The sequence below is a fragment of the Pezoporus flaviventris genome, unplaced genomic scaffold (assembly GCF_033815535.1).
Source record: "Pezoporus flaviventris isolate CSIRO_AGI_PZ_B2104156 unplaced genomic scaffold, CSIRO_AGI_Pfla_v1 ptg000079l, whole genome shotgun sequence".
Classification (NCBI taxonomy): Eukaryota; Metazoa; Chordata; class Aves; order Psittaciformes; family Psittacidae; genus Pezoporus; species Pezoporus flaviventris.
The window spans coordinates 5,012,573-5,039,307 of NW_026892627.1; the positions used below are offsets into that span (position 1 = coordinate 5,012,573).

The following is a 26,735-nucleotide window of genomic DNA, read 5'->3' on the forward strand; positions in this document are numbered from 1 at the left end:
AAGGCATATTTAGCAAATATTAAAAATTGCTCAGCAGAGGAATGTTAAACACAGAGAAGTAGGAAAAACAAACAGCTTTTCAGTTGGAAGCTCTCCTATGACAGAGACCGCCGTTGTTGAGTGCCTGCACAGCAGCAAGTGGGATGGGGCTGTGGGCTTCTTGCTCCTGTAGGACAAAAAAAGGAAGGACTTCGTGTCCTGCATTAGGTAGCACAAGTGCAAATAGTGGAGTCAGACCATGCATTTGGCAGGGTATGATGGCCCTCCACAAAGCCTGGTTCATCAGAGGCATCTCAGGAATTTGTCCTAATAAGCTAAAAATATGTATAACTGACGTTCTTTGACTCATAGTAGTGCCTGACATCAAGCTACAAGAACAGTGACTGGCAAAGAAGAATGAAAGCTGATACAGATGTTCTCAGTCAGTTCTCCTGATGGTTACTATTGAGACTGGTGAGAGTGAGAGATGCACTATTTTACATCGGGAGAAAAAACCACCAAACCAGATCCCCAAACTGCAAACACTGTAAACCTAAATATATAGACATCTGCTTTGTGTTTCGTGGTACCAGATAGCCTCATATTCCTCACTCTTTTAACGTGATTTTTTTTTTCCACCGTCCACCAGTTGTACTTCTGAATGCATTCAGATCAACAAAGCTCCAGCTACAGACTTGTGGGTCAAGAATTGTAGGATAAGGGTGTTGGAAATATCCATGCATGTTGAAACTGCAGTGTGGAGCAAGCAGAAGCATCCAGCAGCTGGGAAAACAGAGAACTGCTTATCTTCAGAGGGGGCAAGGAGGAAGCTAGACCTCTTGATCCTTCCATACCCGTCGTAACCCTGGGACCTATTTTTAAACATGGAATGTAGATGCTCCAAGAGCCTGGGCCAGGCTCCACACCTGCTCACTGCAGGGCTGGACTGGTGGTGAAACAAATGCAAGACGGTGGCTTGGCTCTCTGCCTCAGGATTAAAACGTCCCTCCTGGACCAAAGCCGGGGAAGGGCACACCATCGCTTTCCACCCTTCTTCACGGTGGGTTATAATGTGTCCAGCACACCAGTGAGACACCACAGGGCTGCTGTCACCACGTCTGGGAGAAGGGCTGCTGGAGGGCTGCGCCCAGGACCACCTGCCACCCTCCCTGCTCTGGTTTCCCCTCACGGCCCGCCCCATCCTTGACCACCGCTTCCCGCCACAGCCCCGACCGGAGGCCCCGCAGGCGCAGGGACCCTGAGAAGGACAAGCTGCGACTGACAGCCTCTCCGCCAATGGGAGCTACAGATTCGGCCGTTGGCAGCCAATCGTAACCCGGAGTGGGTCTTAAACCGGCAGCCCCTCCCGCCTCTTGCCTGAGGGAGCGGAAGATGTGTGAAGCCGCCATCTTGTGTGTGGCATCCCCGCCCTTCCCTTTCTTGCCCTTAATGACTTTCCCCGCCCCGCCGCCCGCTTTCAGCAGCCCGCCGTACCGGTCCATCTCCGGAGGCCGGTGGCGGCAGCCGAGCAAGCCGTGGGTAGCGCGGTGTGGCGGCGGCGGAGGGGCGCCACGCTCAAGATGGCGCCGGGCGGAGCCCCGCTGTGGCGGGCGGGGCGTGCGCTCGGCGGTGTCGCCGGCGTGCGCGGGTGACGTCAGGTCGCTCTGGGCATGGGCAGGTGGAGGGAGCAGGCAAAGTTTGGCCGGCGGTAGCGGCAGGCGGCGGAGGCGGCGGGGCTGCGGGAGTCGCTGCTGGCGGGGGCTCGGCTGGGTGTCGGGCGGCGCGGGGTAGCGCAGCGCCTCTCCGCTTCCTCGCTCCTGCGCGGCGCTCCTCCTCGCGACGCGGAGGGCGGGCTGGCGGCGGGCGCGGCGCGGCCATGGCCGAGGACCCCAGCGCGCTGCCCTGGTCCATCAACAAGGATGACTACGAGCTGCAGGAGGTCATCGGTGAGCGGCGGCAGGGCGGGACGGGGACGCTCGGCCGTCACACGGCGTCTGTGCGCACGGTGGAGGGGGTGAGGGGTGTGTGGGGCTGGGGGGATCTCTCCGCTGAGGGAAGTGTGTGTGTGGGTCTGACCCCCCTCAGCTGAGAGGGGATCCTGTCACACAGCCCTGTCAAGGAATGGGGCTGTGTGTGTCCGTGTCTCCCTTCCCCGGCGATGTGTGTATGTGGAGGGTGTGAGGGGGGGTCTGCGCCCCGCTGTGGGGTGTGAGGTTCTGGGAGACCCTTCACTGAGGAGGGGTCTCTCCCGTCTCCCCTTATTTGCGACGGCGATATGTAGTGTGGGGTCTGTCCCCACTCCGAGGGGGCAGTCTGTGGGTCCCGGTCGCCCTGCATTGGAGTGTGCGTGTTTGGGGACGCACACGCAGGACACGGGTTGGGTACGGGCCTGGGGCTCCATTTCTGCAGCCACCCTGTGCGTGTGTTGGGGGCTGCAACCCCCCACGAGTGTGCGGGACCCACAGAGCGGGGCATGGCTCTGCCCCATCCGTAGCAGAAGCTTGGGGTGGACCCCTCAGACAGGGGATCACCTCAAGCCTCTGCTCCCCGCTCCTTTATGGGGGTGCGTATATCGTCACGCCGGGGTGAGCGGGAAAGGGTTCGTCCACGCTGTTGGGGCTCTTCTGTCTGCCTGTTACCCTGGTATGCAGTAGCACACTCCGCAGCTTACAGGGGTGCTCTCCTTCTAGGGCACCCGCACTCGTTTTGGGAGGGTAACCACCTCTCTATTAACAGTTTTGGGACCCAGCATTGCTTTGGTCTGTGCAGGGGGCTTCGGGGTTTTGTAGTCCTGCTGAACAAGCCTTTTATCCTGGGTTTTTGCTGCTGCTGTGCATTTTCATTCATTGTCCTTGCAGCTTGAAGCCCCAGCCCTTGCTCTCTCCATTTAATGATTTTTTTTTTACCCCTTCCTCACTCTCTCTTGACTTCAGACTGCACAGTTACCAAAGGCCTCCCGCTGTACTGATTTATTGGCTCTGTCAACCATTTTGCCGGGGTGTGTATTTGAGGGATATATTGCTCTAGGGCGAGTGTGTGACACATCTGAGGTGGTGCCACAAGTGACTCTTAAGGTCAGTGCCTCCTGTCTTGCTCTGCCCTCCGCAGGCATGAAATAAAGTAGGAGGTGGCAGGGCAGGCTCCTGGCCAAAGGCTCCTGAAGGAAGGAGGTTAATTTTTAGAGTAGTCTCTGTGGAGTGCTTTTATTTGCAGTTTATAAATGACATAGTGCTATCATGCCCAGGCCTTCCATTTCTGCCTCGTGGGGAGGCTTGTTCTCTGTTAAGGAGGGTGGGAGAGTTTGTGAGAATACTGTTTCAAGAGATTAGATTCTTGGCATTGTTTAAAAGTAGGAAGGAACTAAAGCTGTGGAGGGGGGGAAATCCTTCTGGAGATCCCTGTAGGATCAGGCTTTGTCCTCTCCCTTTGCTCAGTGGGAACAGCAGTGCTTTAGGAAGCAGACAAACTCCCCGTAAGACTTAATCTTGCAGATAAACCCTTTAAACCTCCTTTGGAAAATGAACCCTGGTGAGGATGATGTTCAGGCTCTTTGAGGAGCAGGAGATAAACCTGCTGGGAGAAAGGGGGTGAACCTGCCACCCATTTTTTTCTGGGAAAGGGACCTGGGCTGTGTGTGTAGAAGATGCTTTTTGGGAGCCTGCAAATGGATGTTCTGGTAGCACAAAGCAAGGATTTGAGCTGGAGCAAGTGGACAGTCTGCCTCTTTGTAGCTGGGGAGCAGGGTGGGATGCGAACAAAAGGGAATATAAATTCACTTCTGCACTTAGGAGAACTTGCTGCTGGGGACGCATATCCTGCAGCCTCAAAGTATTAAGAGGAGCAGCGATGTTCTGTCTTCTCATGTTAACCGACAGAACTTTAGGAGAAATCAAGAGAGAAGTATTTAATTTCTTCCGTGTCTTTTCCCCTGTCCCTCTGTAAACTGAGTTTCTGGATGTTGCCTGCTTGCTGAAGGATTGTGTTGGCATTCTGGTGTGTAATGGAGTGTACACTGAAATGTGTGTATTGCAAACATATGGTTTCTCTTTTTAACTTTCCCTTCCCCCCTCCCCCTTACTCATTTCAAACATTGGTGTGTCTGCCAGTGTCCTGGATGGAGATGTGACGCAACCTTCCTAGCGTGTGTATGATTTGTGGGACGCAGTGTCACTGTGTTAACTGAGCTGGACTGCCTTGCCTCCTGCTTCATGTCTCCTGTAAGCCTCAAGGGTTGATGTGTTGTTTTTTTTTTTTTCTCTTGAGCTCTCTTCTGTGGAGCTGTAAAAGTCTTTCAGCAGGGAACAAAGAGACGTCCTGGTGTGGAAAGAGGTGAATCTTGCACTGGTGCTTTCAAAAGATTTAACGTGTTCCCTGATGAGAAATGTTGCTCTATAAAGTTAGAGTCCACCATTTAGTAGGTTACTAGCTCAGCTATTTTTTCCACATCAGGATAAAAGAAAGCCATGTGTAGTTTAATTCCTTAATTTGTACTGGTTTTGTCTGAAAATAGCCATATGTGGCTCTTACTTGATGTGTATGGCTCCATACCATTTTAGTGTAGGAGCCAAAAGAGCAAGTTTTTTACCTGTGAAGAGAACTTCTGTAAAACTGCCCTCTTCATTCTGGCTAAAGGATTACTCAGCACTGGGAATGACTCGGGCAACTATAAAGGTATAGATTAATGCCTGTGATTATGCTTGATTAGTGTTAGTAATGGTTGAGTAGCCTCCTCAGGCTTAAATAACTTCTAGTACACTGAATCAAGGAGCCTTGCTCAGGATCAGAACCTGACTTTCATGTCAAAAAAGATAAAATGGAGGTGGAGTCAAAGAAGCAATTTCTAAAGCATTTCTATGAAATGTGCCTCTAGAGTAGTGATAGTCTTTGCAGGTGAATACTGCCTCTGAGACATGTAAATTTTCATGGAAAAAGAAAAATGTAGTCTGTGCTGGTGGTTGGGAAGGTGGTCTTCCAAGCGTGGATTGCATATAAATCGCTGCAGTCTCCTTTTTGAAGCCTGAGAAAAAGGATTCTGCCTCATGCTGCTTGTGCTGATCAGCTCCTTGCACACGCAGGTTCCCTTGGATCCAGCAATTCCTGTTGGAAATGCTGGTAGCAGTAGTGAAGTTGGTTGGAACTGGGTCATTCTCATTTTGCTACTTTTTTGGAAAGATGAGAGCAGTTCTGGCTGTGGCTGTTTGATTTAGGAGCATCCTCTCTGCTGTGAGCAGTCTGTGCCAGAAACAGAAGATAAATTAGTGGTGGGAGTGCTCCCTTGCTCTGATCCTGGGCCCTTCTTCCCCTGACAGATTCCTTTGTAGCGATGAGGACAGCACAGGCTGCACGAGCAGATGTGGTGGGAGTTTCTTATCCCCTCAGAAATCAAGCTTAAATTGAAAATTGAAGTCACCGTTTCCTGAATGATTAGGGTTTTTAATGGCTGTGGTTCATGTAGCTTTTGAGTTGGACTTTGCTTTCAAATGCATGGATCTTTTGGAGTTGAATATTTAGATTTCTAACATGTTCATTGAAAGCTGTACATATGTATGCCTGTGCGGGAGAAAATTATCTTTTGCAGGTATAGAGGAACTTCTTAAGCTTAAGATTTCTGCTTCCCCAAATTTATTTGCTCATCTTGTGCTGGTGTAGCTATCTTCTGTTCTGAAAAAGCACTGCCATTGAAATAGAGAAGCCTCTAAGTACTCACCAAGTATGATCAGAGTCTTTGGATATGAAAACTGGAATGGGAAGCATGGAAGTTCCGTGGCAACTTTTGAGTTTTTTTGTTTTTTTTTTTTGTTTTGTTGTTTTTTTTTTTTGTAGTGTGGTGTTGACTGGTACCTGTGAGTCTTATCTGCTAGCTGCAGCCAGTTTCATATGCCTAACTATTTAAAACCCATTCAGGAAAAATATTACACTGTATGTAACTGCCGGAGGACTAAATGGAGTGTTTAGACTTCAGTCTTGGTGCCATATGTTTTGTTTTAGCATTTCATCGCGGATTCCCACTCCTCCTCCCTAGCCTAGCTAAACAAATTTAATGCCTACACTATATTCCCAGTATTCAGGCTTGTTAGTTCATTGGAAGATCTGCTTTGTGTACTCATTTGTAAACTTCTTCCACTTAAAGTTAGTAGAAAAGCCTTTTTTGTTGTTTTGCATTATGTTAAAGCTTGTATAAAATCAACTTTGGGCAAAGGTAGATCTATGTAAAAAAAAAAAAAATGCTAGAGGTCATTCGTAGTACTTTGGTCTGCTTGGGCACTTGTGGTTGATTCTTAGTACCACAGGTTCTCAGCTGGTTGGATGCAGACTAATATATCTTCTTGTGTATTCCTGAGTGAGACTGAATAGCTAGGTTACTCCTGCATCCAGTCTCCCCTTCCTTTGAATACCTGGCACATCTCCTTTCTTTAAGACCTTTGATACTATCGCCCTACTAGAACAGGACTAAATTAGAGTCGGTCTTCAGCAAAAGGTGTTTAGCTGTGCGTGTGTCTTTGTTTAGTGTTCTGTTGTTTGCTCTTTGATAGGAAGGAGGATAAAATGCACAAGGAAGCAAACTGAGGACGTATAAAGGCAAGCAGTGGTGAAAGAGGCTGGCTGGGAAGAATACATCGTTGTTAGTCAAGTGGTGTGGCTGCCTTGCAGCTCATTTGAGGGGGGGCAGAGACAGTTCCTGCTGCTTTTGGCTATTTGGGGGTAGTAAGAAAAAAAACTACACAGGGAGTTTCATGTAGAAGTAGTTCACAATTTCCTGTGGCAGTTGCTTCCAGTACTTCTAGGTTCCTGGACTGATTAAGGTTTAACATATTAATTTCTCAAGAATACTATTTAAATAGTTTAAATTTAATGCAAATATCTTGGCTGGTGCTGGGAAATGTGAATGGGCTGTGCTCCTGAGCACACCTGAGGGGTGTATATGCTGACTGACAAATGCATGCCTGGGAGGCTTCTTCCTTCTGCAGCTGAAAAAGTCTTGGAGAGAATCAACTTCCCCAGAACATTTGTCTATTTAAACTTGGCAGCATCTGCTTTATTTCTAAGTGTTAGCAGCTTGCCCACCAAGTCAGTGTCTAGAGATGTAATCTTTTAATGAAAGTTGGAGCTATTTAAAATGATGGGCAATAACAGAGTCCTTTTGCTAATTGTGTTAGTAAATGATGAAAATCTGCATTTTGGTTAAATTTTCTTGGAAGGTTTCCCTTAAAATGCATTATATCAGTTATTAATCTCTGTGGCAGTAAATTTAGCTGTGGACATGCTAATGGAACGCTTGTAAATTTGGTGTTAATAAACTTTCTTAATACGGAGAGACAGACTTGAGAGCTTTGTGGGTGTAGAAGAATAGCTGTTGGAGCAGAGAAATTTGGCATTGCAAAATCTTTGAAATCTCAGGATCCTGGGACTTTCCAGATGAGTTTAGCCTATTACCCTGTACCCCCTTTAGAGTCAAACAACTGAGATGCAGATACGAAGAACTTGGCTCTCAAAGTTGATGCAGTTTCCTGTGACTTCACCTAAGGGAGTTCAGCCTTGATATTTCTAAAAACCCATGAAGCTCTGTCTGTTTTTCTGGCAGCTGTGCAGGAAAGTCTGCAGCAGGGTTAAGTCTCTGGCTGACAGGCAGTCCAGGCTCTTGACCAGAAGGTCATTGCTCATGGGTGTATGAGAGGAGATGGGGTACCTCTGATGCGCAAAATGATGCATATGATAATGTAGGGAGCTGTACTAAGAAAATTAAACTTGCCTGACTTGAATAAGACAAGGTCACTGTAACAAATGGTGGCAGTACAGCTAATTGACAGCAGAGATACAGGTACCTCACTAGGGTGTGATGCTGCCTCAGTGTTTCTCATGTTGCTCTTGTGTACTAATACAAAGAGACTGACCTTGGTATGGGATTAAGCTTGATTCGTTAAGTTGCTTGAGTGTGAAGTTTGCCTCAAAACACTGCTCATGTTTGGGGTTCTCAAGTTAATCATCAGAACCCATGTGTTCCTTGTATTTAACCAGATTATGTGGTCCTGCCACGTAATACAAGCAGGTAGGATTTTACAGTGATCTGAGTGCAAAAAGGAAAAATCCAGTGTTTCCTTTCACCCCTACTCAATAACTGCAACATACACCAACTTTTATCTTTTCCCGAGTCCCTTCTTTCACCACTCCCCAAGGTTCTTAAAGATTGCTGTTTTCTTGTGCATTACTGCACACAGATTTTTTGCTTAACACAGATTTTGTTGCAATTAAAGAAATTTCACTCTGGGGAAAAAAAAAAACCATTTGGTTTTGTATCAACTTCCACAAAACTAGCCTAACACATTGTGCAAGGATTTCTTGCATCTCTTTGGTTCTGCACGCTGCAGGGGACAGTTGTCTTCAAGTCTTAAAAGCTTCATGAATCCCATCCATGAATGAAGTACAGAGTAAACTCAGAGCACTGATTCGCTTTCTCACCAAATTGGCTAAATCTTTCTTCCACCTCTCACCCCTTAAAGTTTTATACAGCTCATACTGCATGCTTCTGAAACAACACTTGCAAACTCTTCTAACTCAGTCAAATTAAAATGCATTTTTTGAGGGAGTACAGAAGAGCTCTTCTGAATGAGGTTTTAATTTCTTGCCAAATTTCAATTTTCTGCTCCATCCGTTTTGAGAACTACTGAGTTGGGGGTGGGAGAGAGAAAAATTTCTTGTTTTGTTTCATTTCACTGTTTCATGCTAAAGTGACTTTATAGCATTCTCCCAAATGGGTATTTCCTTCAGGCAGGAAATGAGCCTATGTAAATTCTTCCTGGAGAGAAGAGGTATGAGCAGCTGTTAAAGAATAGTGCGAGTTGAAATACTTCAGTGATTGTCTCTTACTGAAGTGAATTCTCTTTGGGTTTTGCTAAAATGTCACTGCTTTATAGTCATGAATGGTAATATAAGCATAAACTTTACTCTTTTTTACTGCTGGCACCTTGTTAATAATAAAGCCATGTGGGAGGATGATGTTTCCTTTTCATCCGTCCACAGAATTGTTGATTAAGTTAAAACTGCAGAGTGAAATTTTGATCTTGAGTACCCTGCCTCACTTCTGGTGACATTTGACTGAGCACATGGCTTGGCCTGTGGTACCCCCTGCTCACTTATTGTGTGGAAGGATTTGAGTTTCCTTTATTCTTAGAGCAGAGTTAATGGATAAGTTTTGCAGTTTGTTAGAGGGGAGGGTGCTGGAAGTAGGAGAAAGTTCTGCAAAACTAGTTATGAACATGGAATTGCATTGACATGCTTGTGGTTGGTGCCTGAGATTGTTAGATCTTGTATGTTTTATAAAACTGAAGTTTTCCTAAACGTTAGTTTAACAGTAGTTACTGTTGGACAAGTTGTGCATTTTCATTTTCGATTTGGTCTAAGTTAGGCTTTTGCTCATTTTTTTGTCTTTAGTGGATTGCAAGTCTCTTTTCTTAGGTTCCAGGGCTTGTTCCAGCTATTCTGAAAAGGAAGCTTTGAATACAATGCAGAGAGTAGTGGAAAATGATGGCATTTGGAAAGTGAGAGCACAAGTTTATGGTTGTGGGATGAGAGCGCTTAAGAGAATATTTTTCTTAAGGAAATTAGATGTCTGGGTTCAGTGCTGATACCTGTTGAGGTAAGGGGGGGCAGCTGAAACAGCAGTCAGGCATTTGGGGCTATCTCCTACTTCAGGCAGGCAACACAATATTAGGTTATCTTGATGGCTTAAAAACTCATAAATTAAAGACTATGCTTCTTGTCATTGGGTAAAAACCTTTCCTGCAAAATTGCTGGGGTGGATTTCATTGTGTCAGTTTTCAGAACAAACTACTCTCACTTATTTTGCTGAGAGGCAGAGCTAGAAAAGACTCCCAGGGATGTGGAGTCCAGTTCCGTGCTATAGCCGATGCCAAATTGTATAATCCCTATACCAAATTAATGAATGCTTGTGTTTGAAATGACGCATGGGGGAATTACAGGCACACGTTCTATTAAACACTCAAAGCTCCATGTGACCCTGTCATCGCTGTATGAAACAGCTGCTTAATGGATTTCCTATGACAGTGGGAAGTGACAATGCCTTCTCTTTTATAGCATGTCTCTATAGTTCTGTAGGTGTTTTCCTTACACTGCCTGCTTTACATTCAGGTGGTATCTGCAAGGAGACACTTTAAGTGAAGGCTTGGGAGAGCTGCAGCTTGAAATTTATGCTGTCTTTAAACCTTAAATGTGTTGACTACAAGCATCTTTGATTTATGATTCCTTAAGATCTGCCAGTGAAAACTGAGTCCTTTGGAAGCATGACATGGTATGTCCTCACCTGTAAGAATTTTACCCCTTGTGCCAGTTCTTTGTGAACCTCTTTCTGTCTCTGACCTTGTGAGGTAGTGCACCAAGCACACTGAAAGCTGAGGCTGTAACTTCCGGCCCTTCACTAAAGCAAAAATGGTCACTGAAGATGCCAAGTGCTGTCTATTAAATAACTTGCTATTAACAGCTAAGAAATACCTTGGTATTGGCTTCCAGCAAACTGTACTTCACTGGAAAAAGCATCCTGAGCATGAACTCTCTTCCTGTTGAACAACTTGCTGATGCAAATCTGTATTTGAACAGCTGAGAGGCTGGTGAGCTAGCAGCCTAAGCACAGTTATTTGTCCAGATCCTAAGGCTCGGGATGGTTCTTACTACTCATGATTGAAAAAATGAAATTTTTAACCAGTAGGCTGATCCTGTGTGCTGAACACATCAGCAGACACAGAAAAGACTTATTAGATCAAGCTATTCTCTGAAAAGAAAGGATAATAGCCTTCAAGAGAGGACATAACAGGTACTTAAAAGCTTATTTACCTAAAATAGCCACTGTACTATCAAACATCTGCGCTGTATGCAGACAGATTGTTCTGTTTAGTTGAATCCTGGCCAAATAAAATATCCTCTACAGTTGACAATTATATTTGAGACAGAGTTCAGAGATAAAGGTTGGGAGGTAAAAGGAGAGTGCTGGCTCGACTGCTGTACTGGGGCTGCATTTTGAGCCCTGGTAATATCTGATGACAGCTATCATGATGCTTACATTGCTGTATATACCATAAAGGCAACTGACAGTGATTAAAAGGGAAGGATAAACCTTCTCCAGTGATATTACTGTGTTAGGAAATGAGATGTTTGAGCCTGCTTTCCATCATGTAGCATTAACACTGCATAGCTGCAGTGCCCTTTAAATTAGCCACAGATGTTGGCATGAAATCAAATAAATTGTAATTGGTTTCAAACTGAAAATCTAATTTAGGCATGCTAATAGCATCTTAAGTAAATGTGGTGGGTCACACAGGACTTGTGTAACTGGCCCTTTGGAGTGTAGTGTAGTTAGTGCTGTGGGGAAGATGGTTTCACAGGTGTTCCCCAAATCACCTGAGGCCCTTGGGCAACCAGAGGGTGTTTGTATTTTCTGGTGAGGTTCTGGTCTCTTTCCTGTAGACCACCAGTGTGCAAGTAGTGTTTCTATCCTTTTATTGAGGTGGGCTTCGTGTTAAATCATACTTGTTTAAAGGCATGATGGGCATGTGTGCTAGTTTGAGCTAATTTGGGGTACTGATTCTATGATTCTATTCTATGATTCTATTCTAGGGGTTGTAAGAGGTCAGACATACAGTTAACAGTAGCACCATCTCTTCTATGCTTTGGTGTTTGCAGTGGAAAGGTTGAGGAGGATATCAGATAGGCTGATGCTAGTCCCTGTTAATCTTTCTCTCTGCTCCTGCCATCTGTGGCCAGTGGCTTTCACTTGCATTTATTTTTTCCCCTTGCATCTCTTGTTCTAGTGTAGAGTCCAGTGGCTGTAGCTCTTGGCTGTATTTAGCACCACTTAGCAGTAGGGAGGCAGCTGAAAGCTCAGCTCTGTGGCGTAGACCGTAAACTGGTGACTTCAGGTGAAGCAGCTCATTGGTGAAATCAAATGGCACAGTGACCTGTTGATAATTTTGTCAGATCTTACTGACAGCCTTTGCATGGCCAGTCCTATTCCTCACTCTCTGTTCCAGTCCTTATATTGACAGGACGACCATTTTGTCTCCAAAAGTGTCACTTCTATGCTTAGCCTGTAATGATTCCCAACCTGAATGCTTGCCGAAGGTGGGAAAACAGATGATGTTTTCCTGTGTTCAGAGCCTAAAAGATAGATAAAGGGTTTTGAGAGAACAATGCGGTGTGGGGTGGAGTGAAAATTTCCATAAGACTTCCCTTCCTTTCTGCAGTAACCTTGGCATTGAGTTGTGCAGCTTACGGTAGCTGTAGATCTCTCTACAGAGCATAATTTATTTATGATGGTGAGTTTCATGGGGCCATGGAGAGATGTACCCTGCAGAAGCTACTGCATGTCAGTTCTGATGCATCTGAAAGTATTGGACTTCCTATAAGCGAACTGGATACTGACAACTGAACTACATGGGCAGTTAAGCCTTCAGCGTCAAGTGTTTCTGTGTTGCTGGACCACTGTAGGGGAAATACATTTAAACAAGTCATGGCAGCACTGTGCAGGACATTGTCTTACATGGGCAGGAACCTCTGAGCTCCGAACACAATGCATGGCTTTCGGTGGCATTTTCAACAGGGAGAGCTCTCATCAAGATGGTAAATAATTCACTGTCAGCAAGTTTGCGTGCAGCTCAAATAGTTTGGCTGTATTTCTAATTGGATAGCTGAGTTTCAGAAATGTGCTGCTTATTTTCTGAAATTCTTTGAATATGCTGGATTAATGCTGGAATATTAGTTGTCTGTGGGACACTGCAGGTGCTGACATGAAATGACTGAGCAAAGATTCTCAGGCTTTGGGGAAGAAATGTAATTGAGTCTTAGCAACATTAAAATCCGTTGTGTGAGAGTACTGTTTGAAATAAATGGACTTAACTTGCACAGCATTGTAAACTGCTCAGGCTCTGGCTGTACCGAAATAAATGATAGAGGTCATTACAAAGAGATACACCTGCAATTTAAATGAAACAGGCAGAATTTCACAAGTAATAACTGTGCTTTTTGTGTTCTTCCAACTCTTTCATTAGAAGGTCTAGACTGTAGTCATCAGACATGCTGGTGTGAAATAGAAGTTATTTGCACTGAATTCTTAATTCTGTGCCTGGACATACTACCTCCCAATTATTACCTTTTCTCAATGTGTTGTCCAGCACATGCTCCATGTCTTAATGTACTTGCAGTCACCTTTGGCTTGAACCCAGCTTAATGTTTGCAGCACTTGGCTGTGCTCAAGGTGAGCCTGAAAGAGGAATGAATATGCTGCTAACTTTAGTGATGTGATTTATGCCATGTTGAAGGGTGGGGGGACATTTTGACATTGACCGCATGGAAATGCTAAGTTTTAGTATAATTTCTTTAAAATGGGGTTGAGCTATTCCTGTTAAAGCCTTGTTTTCTCAGAAATACGAGAATGGCTACTCATGTAAATGTGGAGTTTAGCTATTATGCCTGCCTGTAGGACTGCTAAACACACATAGTGTGGTGTCCTCATGTATAGTGTGTACTTATGCTGTGATATGCAGTGAGTGGGAATGGTTTGTTTTCCTCTAACCCCTCCCCATAGGCTTTAACATTGGCTTCCTCACGACTGTTCAGTCAAATCTGCTTTTGGTTTCTGGCTTTGCTTAGGCTTCTTTGTTATAATAGATGATTTATTTCTTCCCTGTGCTGTATTAGCAAGTATTTCTTTCCCTCTTCTCTACTCAATATTTTTCCACTTTCGCTATAGATCAGATACTTCATGACTCGAGAGAGGGTGCGTCAGGTTAAACCTGGCCTCTTACTGTCTCTGCCAGGGTTTTAAATAGGGTATTGCCATCTTGCACTGTGCTTGTGTCATCCTTCAGCTTGTGGAGTAATAAACATAAAGCCCTGGTTCTTCTCACTACAGGAAATACTATTCATAGTAAATCTTTATCAGGAATGAGTGGTAGAAAGGTGTCTGGGAGTGAATGTGGCTGCGTTGGTGCAGCTCTGGGAACTTCTGGGGGTAGGTGTGTATCTGCACTCCCTGTATCAGTGTGGGAGGGGAGTGCCATTTGCTCTTGTCATTTTGTAGCTCTTTTGTGGTCTTGGCCTTGTGTTGCTCTGCTGCTGCTTTAGTTTCCCCCAGGTTTTCCCACCAGAGACAGAACAAAACTGGCTGAGTTCCCCCTATTTGCTGTTGCTTGCAGTGTTTCTAACAGCAGTGCTTAAGAGTTGGCTTGTTGCTTGGGTTCGCTCTGAGCAGTGCTAGAAGCACCTAAGTGATCCTCATGCTGATTCAGGGGCATAACTTCAATTCTTGCATCATTAAAGTTTGCAACACTCTTCCTGTGGTACTGGGCTGAGTAGATGACACTTTCCTGTGAAAGCTTTCTCCTTACTGTCAGACTTTTTTTGTCCTGTCGCAGTAGTAAGAATACATCCGAGTCCCATTACAAATTCCCTTTGAGTTTATTGATGCTGTCTGTAACTGTGAATGTGGATTGCAGCTTCCATTTTGTAGTAGGAATTTGACACATAGTGGGGAGATTGCTTGAAGAACTGTGACCGTATTTTATTCAAGGACCATTAACATTGCATTATTTCACTCTTCCTGAATCGTAGGGCTTGTGCCAGGAAGACTTTTGACATCCAGTGGACTCTTCTTACTAAGTCCTACTTGGGGAAAGAAGTATTTCTACCCTGTACTGAACTGACTATGAATTAAAGAGAGGCTTTTTGCTAGCTTGCTTTTAGAGGAGGCTTACTCTTTGCAAAAGGACTCTTTTCTCACCATAAACCTCAAGCAAGGTGGAGAAAATAGGGGCAAAACTTTGCTTTCATAGCAAATAGACCAAATAATGCCAGATCAGTCTGAGTTTGCAATCTGGAATTTAATTTCTGATTTAATTAGATCTGTATCTGCACTGTGTTCTGTAGCAACACTTAAGAAATTCTATTCCCAGTCTTGTAGCTTCTTGTTTTATTACTGTATTGTCCTTGGAACAAGTAACCATAGAGCAGGGCTCCCACAGCAACTTGGCATGAGGCTGTCAAAGAGCTGAAGCACCCATGGTTAGAGGTTGCTGTCCCTGTGCCTCCAGTGTCAGGCGTAAATACTGAGTCTGTGTTACAAAGCATTAAAGGTTTCCTGGGCTTTGGGTGTTCTGTCTCTGTGATCTGGAGCGAGGACCATTAATGTCACATACTTGACTAAGAGACCTTAGTGTGTGTGTGCATGTGATTCCACGGCTGGACCTTCTATTCATTGTTATTATAGATGTGTAATCCTATGAAAAGATCTGGAACGAAGCAGACTGTCTAATTCTTGATGCTTCTGCAGCTAATCGCAGCAGGGTGGTTTAACTAACCAGGGTGGCTGGTGTAACTAACAGGGTGTAAACCAAACCCTTTGATATGTCATGCCAGAGCCCACGGAACATGGTTCTGAATTTTAATCTTTTTGTACCTGAAACTGGATACCTGGAACCTGAAAACCATTGCTTGGTGCAGAGCAGCCTTGCAGGGAAGTGTTTTGTGTGCATTGTTCATAAGAGGAAAACCCGGGGGCGCAATTATAAACAGAGCCTGCGTCACGAGCAGCTTTCTGGCTCCGCACTCCAGATAGTGGCAGATAGATTCCAGATCTCATTTAAAAATAGAGGGCTTGTGTATGTGCTGGGGAATGGTGAAAGCAGAGGGCAGGGTTGTGCAGGGGTGTTTAGCTGAGCATGGTCTCATGCTGGAGAAGACTTGGGAATGTGACTTACAGGGCTAGACTGGGAGAGCTGGGTTTCTTCAGCCCTTGAAGAGCGAGCTGAGGGGGGGATATTGTTGCTGTCTCGATGATCTGGTGTGAATTTATAGAAGAGATGAAGCTGGACTCTAGAGATGCACAGTGAAAGGCCACAGTTGTGAGTAGTGTTGGGAAATCTGATTAGATGGTGAGGTGAAAAAAACCTTTTACCATATGGGTGGTCAAACACAGGAATAGCCAAAAAGGTTGTAGAAATATGTATTGTTAAAGATATTCAAAATTAGACTGAATTTGATGCTGAAGAACCTGATCTAACTGGGGATCTATCTTTCAGCAGCGGAGTGGGCTAAAGGCCTTCAGGGTTTCTTCCAACCAAAATTGCTTGTAACATTAATTTGACCCTGGAAGATTATATTTTCTCTACAGAGGGAATTTAATACCACACTGATACACTGATGGTCTAGGACTGGTATGGAAGATGTCCCCGGTGGTTGTCACAGCTTTGTGAGCAACTGACTTACCTTTAAAGGTAAATTTTCACATCTCCCAGGGTACCTGAAACTCGGTTCCAGTAGTGGAATGGATTTAAAGATCAGGGAGGACTGTTCTGTGAGCACTCTTTCTATGCAGCTGGTTTGCCATTGCAGTTGGTTGGGATACTGTTCTAGAGCCAGAATTTGATGTTTGTCTTGTGACCATTTGGCATAACTCTTCCCGTTGCTGAAGCAGATATCTCTGCCAGGAGGATCTCTGGCTTCATTGCATTTGCCTGGGAGGAGGCATCAGTGCAATTCATCCCAGTGTTACTGCAAGTGCTGCAGTGTCCTTATGTGGCAGCAAAGATTCAGCTACCTTTGGAGCCAGAGTGTATATGAACATGCTGTGTCCTCAGGTCAGTCCCCTGTCTTTCCACTCCTCCAAATAGCTTTGAAATTACTGGTTTCTATTAACTTTTAACATAGATAACGGAGGGTTTGCTTTTCGAAAAAAAAAAACCACCAGATCCCCAAAACAAACAGCCTCCCAACAAACACCCCCAAAACCCAAAAAGCAAGCTTTGTGTAAGTTATATGACAGCGACTGCAGAAGAGATGGCGTCCAGCTTCCCTTGAAGGCTGGCAGTGGATGTCTGTGGGGAGTTTGTCTCAGCTTCTCAAGAAGTTCAGGATGGAGCTTTGGATGCTGAAGGTCCAGCACAGATCCAGGGGAGAGAACCTGGAAAATGAGGTTTCAGTAACTGAGTGCTTGGGGAGTTTTTTGTTTGGGTTGTTTTCATCCCTTTTGAGGTTGCTTTTATTTCAGAAAGAACCATTTAATCATAGCAACATGAAAGAAGGCAGGGTTAGAAAGGTTATGTTTTCCTCCTTAGGCAGTGTTTCCTAAAGTAGGTCGTGACCCTCTTATGCAGGAATTTTGCAGCTGCTATCTGAAGGGTTGGAACTGTATCTGAGAGCCTACAGAGGTGAAAGCAGGGGGTGTTAAACAGATCCTAATACCCACCTGGGGTCTCTTCCCTCCTCCCCACCCCCAGTCCCCCATCCCTCAATAAAATGATGTCCTGCTTTTCAGGAATAAAGCAGCAAGCATCTGGCCATGCCCACTTTTCTTTGTTTTGCTAAGCTGTTATGCTGGAAAAGATTAACCAGGGAGTGAATTTTCTCCGAAAGCTGATCTTGGGGAAGGCAAAGAGCTGCGGCACTGACCTTGATCGGAGCGTCTTGAGGTGGGGAGCAAGCATGGACTGAGCACAGGAATGTTAACTCAGTGCTGCCCATATTGCTGCAGCTGAGCAGCACATGGGACTGAGGCTGGCTCTGATTGCAGCAGATCTGCATCTGCTGGGAGGGCTGGTTTGTGTAAGTTGTGAACAAAAATCCCTTCTGCTGTTTTTTCTAATTAAAGGCAGCTTATATAAGGCAGGGAAATCTTTCCCCTTCCCTTAGCTGTGGCTGCCCCATCACTGGCAGTGTTCAAGGCCAGGTTGGACAGGGCTTTGAGCAACGTGGTCTTAAGGGAAAGGTGTCCATAGCAGGGGGTTTGAAACTAGATGCTCTTTAAGGCCCTTTCCAACTCATACCATTCTGTCTTTCCCCATATGTTTGTTACCTGCTCTTAAACTTTAAAAATCTTGCTTGACAGGCATTTTCTACTCCCTGTTGGTGTCATCATCTCTATCTGTGCTTGCTTTCACTTGCCAATGTGGTCAGCATCCTTGATGCAGCTTCTCTTTCTTCTCTTGTCACCCTGGAATTTCATAAACAGATTGTAGGCTGCAAAGCCTCAAGTGGCCATGTTGCTATGTTTCCTGTGCTCTTCAAAGAAGCATGGAAACCTGCCTTTGTTTGGTCTCAGAAGCATGGCACGCTGCTGCTGCTACCAAAGAGCAGCTTGCTTGTGGCACATCGTGCTGCAGCTTGGCTTAATCCTTGCTTGATATGCTTTTGAGATTTCATTGTTTCTCTATAATTAGTGCTACAGAGGAGCTGAAAGAAATGACGAATTAGTGGGAGAGGGGGGAGTGGGGAGAGCAGGTGGTAATCGAACTGAAGAGAGCTGCCAGAAAAGTAGGAGCAGCAGGGAATTAAATGGGAGGAGTCTGGAGTTCAGATGGTTCTGTGCTATGTACCCAGAAGGATCTAGTTTGGGATTTCATTGCTGTTCAAATAATGCCATACACTAATAACACATCAGGTCCCTGTAGGCTGGGGCATTGTCCAAACACTTAGTGAAGAGCAGTTTTTGCCCTGAAGTCCTAGTCAACATTGATCAGGTGGGCTTGAGGAGTAAGAAGGAGCTGTAGCATGCATGGTCCTGCTTTTAATTAGTTTGTATCTATTGTTTCTTGTAGTAACACCTTTAAAAAAAAAACCAACCCTAAACTAAAGCACAAAGCCATTCTTTGTGTAGTCACTTCTGTAAAAACCCTGGACTTCACTGTTATCTTACGATCTACAACAGTGGTATCATGTCTGCATTGTAAGAAGCATCTCTGCCAGCCATGCTTATGCAGCTGGGTTTAACTGGGACAAATCCTGATACGTCATGTGGGGCGAAGGAGGTGTATACTGAGTGTCTGAGAGATCCAGGAAGAGTCTTTGAGTACAGAGGCTCTTATGTGGATAAGAGCCATGCAAGTAGCTTTAGAGATGAAAATATGCATTGTAAAAATAAGTGAAGAGTTGAAAAGGGCTATGTGACATGACAGTTCTCTGGGGTGCATAGTCGCATGTTCTTACCACATCTGGCTTGTGTTTTCAGCCTCTGTCTATTACTATGCACAAAGACATCCAAAGAAAGAAATTATAATACGAGTGCTTTGAATGTGTCAGCAGCAACGTTTCTTCTGGAATCTAATGTATTTCCAAAGCAATGATACAGGCACAAGTGTTTTGGTTTTCTTTGTTCTGACTTCCAAAAACCTAGTGCTAGAAAATGCAAACTTGCTTCTCCTGCCTTTTGTCACTGCTCCTGTATGCTCTGCCATCTTTATTTTGAGTCACTTTGTATATTTTCACTCCTCTCTCCCAAAGGAGCAGGTAGGTACTGAGCGGGGAGGAACAGGTCAGTGCTGCACAGCATTCCCACTGTGTGGGAATATCTGTGCTAGGGCTGCTGCTTTCGTGTTGAGAGTCCTGCACCTACTACCTGCAGGGCAAAGCAACCACAGGGAGTGTATGTGAAGGTTTGCTTTGGGATGTTTGTACCATGGTTAATGCTGGGTATTTCAGCCCTGCTCCTGGCAGACTAGTCAAACTCAGCTGTCAAACCTCCTCCCCTTGCTTTTTTGAGTGTTTTCTGAATGTCTGCCTAATGCTTCCATTGTCTCCACCCTGTGCTCAAGACCCTGCTTATGGGCACTCAGACTTGGTTTTCAAAGTCCCTTGTAAATATTCTTGCCCCCATAGCTATCACTTTTTTCCACCTAAATTCCTCCTGGTAGCTTTGTTTTGCTCTGCACTGTGAGTAGTGTCTGAATAAATGGCCTCAGTCTTGAACTTCTTAAAAACCCATTTGCTTCATGAAATAGTACAGCTTCAGCAGCCTTGCGAAAGGGACCACACGAATGTTCTGCACATTGCTGCCTTCAAAATGTAAATTCTTTAAGTGCAGGGAATGAACTGTCAAGCTGATGCTATTGCCCAAGGTGCACTTGCAGTGCTGTATAAAGTGAAATGAGACTCCTGTCGTTTCACTGTTGCAGGTACTGCTTGAAGATTAGAGGAGCAAAACCCCACAGTTCAGGGCTGTGTAATTAATTTTAGTGTAACTTTGGCGGGGTTTTTCCTTTATGTTTCAGGGCTGGATTTCAAGCTCTTTCCCTCACCTAGCACTTTGAGTTTGACCATGGCTTGGTGCAACTTGCTGCTAGAAGACTATTAATGGTTGTAGGGACCTTCAGTAGCCTTTGTTTGAAGATGAGATTGAAAGCTTGTTGTCCTCAGTTGTCTAAACCTTTTTCTACTAGGAAAAAAAAGAAGTTTGCAAAAATGTGCCTGACCGGTATTGCAGAAATCTGTAAGTAGCTGTTATAGTGTTAAGAATAGGAGATTCTGGTAAAATAGGCGAGTTACTCCAAAATGCGGAATAGCTGTTCTTGTCTGCGTCATCGGCCCAAATGGGCTCAGGAGTTATGCCTCATATAATGAGCAAAATACCTGTGAATTTATTTTTAATGGTATTATTTTAAAGTATTGGCAATAGGCAGCACTTGAGCTATTTTCTACCTATTCTAACCTTTTTTTTTTTAATTAATTTGAATTTATTCCCTTCTAGTAAAGTGTGTAAATGCAGAGAACCAAGTGATGGGGGAAAGTAAAGCACCAAGGTGTCCTGTTGATGAGGTGTATGTTGCAACTGTTCATGAAGGCCAACAAACACAGGCTTGACATAACTGGAATTTAAGTCTCACTGTTGCAAATTCCTTTTAATATCAAAGGATGCGATATTGACAAGCAATTTTAAATACATAGTTCTTATCTCTGAGCAGTTTGAACAACTGTATATTCAAATACAGTATTTTTTTCCTTATTGGAATTTAAACATTCTCTGGCTGTGGTTTTCAACCCAGACACTGAGGAGGTGTGCCTCCTATGTGAGAACTGGAGCTGAACAGGCTTGAATCGACTCTACCTCATGTCTTTGCATGAAATGAGGAGAGAGTAGAACAGCAATTAGGACATAGAAACATCTGAAAAATCTCATTAGTGTTGGTAGCAGAGACTGGGGCTTGTTTCAGTGCTTTGGGTGAACGCATCAGGTTAAAAGTCTGTGTGACCTTGATGGTCTTTCTTTTAAAAGAGCACAAGAAGAATCACTCCTCTGTTATAAGTAAGCTGGAGTCTGGAGGGTTGTTTTTTTACCTGCAGAGCTATAATGATCCCACCAAGGGATCACAGAGATCCACTTGTTCCCTTTTGCTTAGCCCAGTGCTTCAATGTTGCAGCTGAGCTGACCCTCCAAGTTGCACAGACCTGGAGCAGGGAGTGTTGTGTTGCCTTCATTGGGTTTTCGTTTGTCTGTCCTGTCTTTACTGACTGGCGTTTTTAATTTTGGTGTCTGATCTACCTTCCCTTCTGCTGAAGTCCCCTAAGATGTTCCTAACTCTCTTTTTCACCCACAGGGAGTGGAGCAACTGCAGTGGTGCAGGCAGCCTTCTGCGTTCCAAAGAAGGAGAAGGTGGCAATTAAACGGATCAATCTTGAGAAGTGTCAGACGAGCATGGATGAACTCCTGGTATGCAATTGAAATTATCTGGGGAGTCGTATTTTGGTTAGCATAATCCGTATTTGCTAAATGCTCTAAACAACCTTTCATGTGATGGTGTGAAGAGTGAGGGGACTTGGCTGATTTCAGTAGAGACAGTTCAGTTGTCTGATTGTGGACATACTTAAAATGTTACTAAGATCTACTCCTGGAGAACTTGAGACTATTTAGAGCTAAGTCCTTTGTTCAAAACAAAGGGATTATACAGAGCTAATGTGTAAGTGTGAAGCTCAGCTGTTACCCACAAGAGCCCTGCAGTTTGAGGGGGATCCAGAGCTGTAAGATTCTAGGACCTTTAAAATTTAAGGGAATCATGTTGCTTTGTTCTCATTTTCTGCAGTTCTTCATGTTTTTTTCCCCTCTTTACCTGTAACAAGAAAACCTAAATGTGTTAGCTGTTTTTCCTAATCTCTTTCTGGTACTGATGTCAGCTAAAGGATCACTGACATATTGCAGGCTGCCATATGGAACTCAGAACTAATTCTGAGTTCTGGACAGTAGGTAGAGTCCTTTGGAGCTGTAGCTGTATAAATTTCTTCTGCTGTCGGCCTTATCAAAATTTTCATAATGGAAAACAATTTCTGGCATTGAGATGTCTCCACTGAGGATGAGAAAGCCCTCTTGGGTTAAACTTTCCATAGTAGATACTGGCAGGCCGGGGTTGAGGACAGGTGAGGAAGTGAGGCTTTGTACCACCTTTCCTTTTAAAGCAACTCCCTAGGTTTGTTTTTTTTTTTGTTTTTTTTTTTTAATCCTACCTGTTCATCTTTCTACTTGCATCTTGACAGCTTCTGTAGCATTACCTCAGGTGCTTGGTTTGGTGATTGCAATTAGAAAGTAGAACAGAGGTAGAAGTCAGGAGTCCTGGCTAGCTCTACACTTGTATGGTCTTTAGTAAGTCACTTGAACCATGGTTACAGTTTCCATTTAGTGACTAATGCTGTTTTTACAATTATAGGTATCTGTAAATCTCCTCGTGTAAAGAGGAAAGGCTCCATCCAAGCTATTACGTTTTAGTGTGCCTGTGAAGGGCTGCATGTAGGACTCTTAAGATAATCTTCATTCAAATCCTCTTATAGCTCATGCTAGTGTAGGAGTTTGAGATCTCTTCTCTTTTCACAGTTGGTCTTTTTGTCCTGATACCAACCCTTGGTGCTCTTTTCAAGTCTTTTATGTGGCTTGTCCATACTACTCTGCCTCAGTTGTATTCCAAGCTGTATTTTTATAATGTAGTAATTGAGATTGTTAGTCTGAGTAATTGCCAATTCCAGCTAAAAGGTTTAGGTTCAGAAAGAGATGCTGTGGAGACTTGGCATGTAATTTTAGATAAGTACTTCTAATTGCGTATTTTAAATCTCTGGCTGACCTGTTCCTCACAATGATGTTTCTTGTTATGGGTAGGTCTGCAACAAATAGCTGTTGTCAGTTCTCCTAAGCTTCCAATTTTGAGACCAGATTTACTGTGGCTCCTTCTGTAGGCTTCTGTATGCAACTATGGATACTCCTGAACTTAAAATCATTGAGAGGTGGAGGGGGAAGAATGGTTCTGAGCTGTAGCAGCTTCTTGGGGCAGTAGTTGCCAAGGTGGACATGTTGTGTGAAGAAGTGTTTTCCCTGGGTTTGTTCTGAATTTGTCAGTGTATTGTCTGTCCTTTCCCAGTGTGAGAACCCATTTCCCTGCTCTGTGTGCTTACCTTCCCTGCTTTTTATCTCCGTATTTCTTCTTCCCCAAAGTAAATATTCTCAAGCTTTTCACTCTCATAGTCTCTCTTTGTGGCAGCTTCCCTGATCAGTTTAAATACTTGGTTTTGAGGAGGATTTTTTTCTTCCAAGAACTGTAAATATAAATCCTTGCAGATTACAGTGGTTTTAAGAAGCAAGTGCAAAGAGAGCTATGATTAGTTCATACTGGGGTATGAACTCATACTGAGGTTATGTCTTCTCCTTCCTATTTCCTTCCTCAGCGCACTTAAACACGAACCTGGGCTTCTATTAAATCCATTAGCCTTCTATTGTGCTGAAGGTGTCTGAGCACAACAGTCAGCTTATGGTAAACTTTGATGTAATGCCTAGGGTCAGGACAGTGCTCTTATGTTACAGCTCTGCCCAGTCCTCAGGCAGTGTGATTAAAAAAAGGAAAACTATGCCTGAATTCTTGTGTATTTTTTTTTTTTCTTTATAGTGCTTCAGATCCATAGACTTCTTTATTGGTGCGAGTTTTTTTTTTTATTCCCAGAATCTGCTTAGCAAAGAGGGTAAACCAGTGTCATTTTCCCTGGCAGAAGGTAAAGGGAGAGCAACAAACAGTTCTGCCATTGATAAGAATGACTTGTTTCTGCAACTCCTTCAGTATCTGTGCTACTCAGTGGCTGGTGTTTTTGTTTCTTGAGATGAAGAAGAGGAGGAAGGTTAGTTTGTAGTGGGGTTAGGAAATGCACAGTGTCTATGACTGGCTAAATAGATGAGTAGCTTTGAGCTTCAAGCTTCTGTAGCAGCAGGTGCCCAGATGCCAGGGAATGTGGGCCCACCTCCCAGCTCATGGAGATGCTATGCTGAAGGTGATAAGTGGTATGACTTGGCTTGCTAAAGGTATTGATCTTCATCCTTTTATCTCAACATACACTTGAGCCATGTGAGTGGTCAGGGATAACCTTCACAGTTTGCGAACACTGTGTGACATTCTGGCTTAATGCAGTGGATTAATTTATTGCTGTTATAGGGGCAGGAAATGTAGGAGGGACCAATTTTGTTGTATCATGAACAAATTAAGTCAAGGCTTTTTAGCTCTTCAGAAGTAGAGAATTGCTGTAAAGAATGTAGAGGTAGGAGAAGCACAGTACAGACATGTGGCTCTTTGTAGCTCAGATACTGAATTAGGTGATGCTAGTCAGGAGTTTATTTCAGTGCTTGATTTCAGTCTTTTTCCCTGTCTGCTTGTGAATGCTTCTGGATCTTTTCTAGACTGCAGGTGGGGTTCAGCTGGAAGGGACGTACTACATAGCTTGTAACAGTTCTTGCTCACTGGTGTCACTGGCAGTGGAGCGTAAGGAGAGTTGGTCAAGTACAGTGTTGTCTACAATTGATCTTGGACTTTCTGATTTCTTATTGAAGTTCCACTTCTTGTTTTGCAACCCACAGTTGTTAATTAGCTTAGGCAGCATTTGATGTGTGTTTGAAAACAGTCTGCTCGTGTGGTGTTATGTCACAGCTGGACACTTCACTGCTGTGTTTTGCTCTTGCATCTCCTTTCCTTGGTTTGATGCTGGTTGTATTGCTGCTGTTGCTGATCTTTGAAATATAGTGGTGCAATATCTGCCTCAAGCTTTTTACTTGTGTAAGTGCTTTCTTGCTTTGAAGAACTATTGATCTAAAAGGCTGTATATCTCCCCTCTGTCCAAAAAACTCTGCTTCGTTTTCATGCAATTAAAGCTGAGATAGCTTTCTTTCATCCAGATGGATTTTTTCCTCCGTGCTTTGAGTAGCAGATGATGTGGATTGTCAGCTTAGCAGTTAGTGGGAATGTTGAATGGGCAGAGAGAAACATAAGCTATTGGGTATTCACATTGGTCTTTCCCAGCTGGGGGGACTGCTGCCTCTTCAGTTCCTAGGGTGACTCAACAGAAGACAGGTTCAGGAAAGATCATGTGAGATGTGGTGTTTCTGCTCACACAAAGACTCCAAACTCTTCCTAGTCCAGAGACTGATAGGACTAGCCTGACAGGTCTACGCACAAGAGGAGTGAAGTTCACTTTTCCATGGCTGTAGTCAGAGGGTAGTTAAGAAAGCCAAGGGAACAAGTTTAACTTCAGTAAAAAGAAACGCCCTTTTGAAATTCACAGAATTAACCTGGGGGAGCTTGCTGCAATAATACAGAGATCAAACATTGCGTGAGATTAAATAAATCAACCTGTGGTTGAGAAGGTTAAATTAGATAGGATTTAGAAAAAGGATTATGAACTCCCATGGTTTAAAGCATAAGCCAACTGTTAACTGCCCAGGCTTAGTCAGAAGTCTTCCCTCTAGGCAGATAATTGTGTAACTGCTTGTTATAGGGTTTTACACCTTCTTTTGAAGACTTGGACAGGATATTGAGCTGGCTTTGATCTGACAGAGCAGTTCCTACAAGTGGATTAACTAGACTATAAGGTTGTTGGGAATAAAGCATCAGACTGCTGTGGAAGTAGTACAGATGTTTCATCCATGCCTGTCATCTTACAGGAATTGCCATTTTAATTCCATTTCCAGGCCTGAGGACCTTCACACTTGCTCCAGGAGAAAAAGTTCCTAAGTGTCAGTGCCAGAGAGTATCATGTATAATATGTGGCTTCAGTGTGGATATTTGATGCGCTGTTACGTGTTTCTTGCATGATGGGATTGCAGCTTTACAGGAAACTTAAACCAAAGATGAATACAGCTTGGTTGTGGTGTTTCTCAAAGCATCAACAATAGAAATCTTAATTACTGTGTGGGTTGAAGTATTTTTTTGTTTGGTAAAATTCAGTATGCACATCAGGATTAATGGCAGGTGAAATCCAGAATGCAGAATATCTTCTTTCACTTTGACTGGATGAGCATGAGGTGGTGCATGTGAATAACTTTAGGGACAATTGACTGCATGGACTAATCATAAATGCATTGTTGAGCTTTAAACACTGTATTGATCTGAACAACTATGAGGGTCAGTAACGTGTTAGTTAAGCTGGTGTTGCTTGTATCTGTCAGAAGTCAGTTGCTTGCCCATTCACTTTGTGGCTGAAACCAATAAATGGGTGCTTATAAGTTGCCGCACCAAAACAGTTTAAAACATCTGCTCCCTTCAGTGCTTTGTCAGTAATACTGCAGACCTTAAAGAGGGAAGGACAGCTGAATGATGCTGAAGAAAATAGCCACTGAAATGGGCAACTGCTGAATCCCTTGCTGTGGGGAGTGATTTGTTTCCATCACTTAAAAGTAATTTATGAATGAAGACTTTTTATACCTTTCAGAACTGTTTCTTTTCCACTGTTGCTCTGGGCAGGCTCATCTTAACACCTCTTTAATTGTGCCAGTCTACGTCCTGTAGCAACATCTTAAGGAAGCAGTTGAACTGGGTAATCCAGAGGTGGACATGGGATCAGCATCTCTGATTTTGAGCTTTGTGCTCTTTCCCCATCTCATTAAAAAAATGTCTATCAAGTTGATTGTGTTACAAGAACTTAGGGGTTTTATGCTGATGTTTGAAAAGGAGAATGAATTCATATTCTCA

General features: G+C 44.0%; 1 protein-coding gene across 3 annotated transcripts in view; it reads left to right on the plus strand.

The window, feature by feature from the left end:
• Window positions 1-1,356: 1,356 nt before the first annotated feature.
• OXSR1 (oxidative stress responsive kinase 1) overlaps window positions 1,357-26,735 on the plus strand; it is a 93,472-nt gene continuing 68,093 nt past the window's right edge. For 2 of the 3 annotated variants that reach the window (XM_061474573.1, XM_061474574.1), the window contains exons 1-2: window positions 1,357-1,627; window positions 21,348-21,460. In XM_061474573.1, coding sequence (XP_061330557.1) covers window positions 1,372-1,627; window positions 21,348-21,460 — 369 coding nt within the window. In that variant the 5' untranslated portion in view covers window positions 1,357-1,371. The other variant, XM_061474575.1, reaches the window with a different exon arrangement.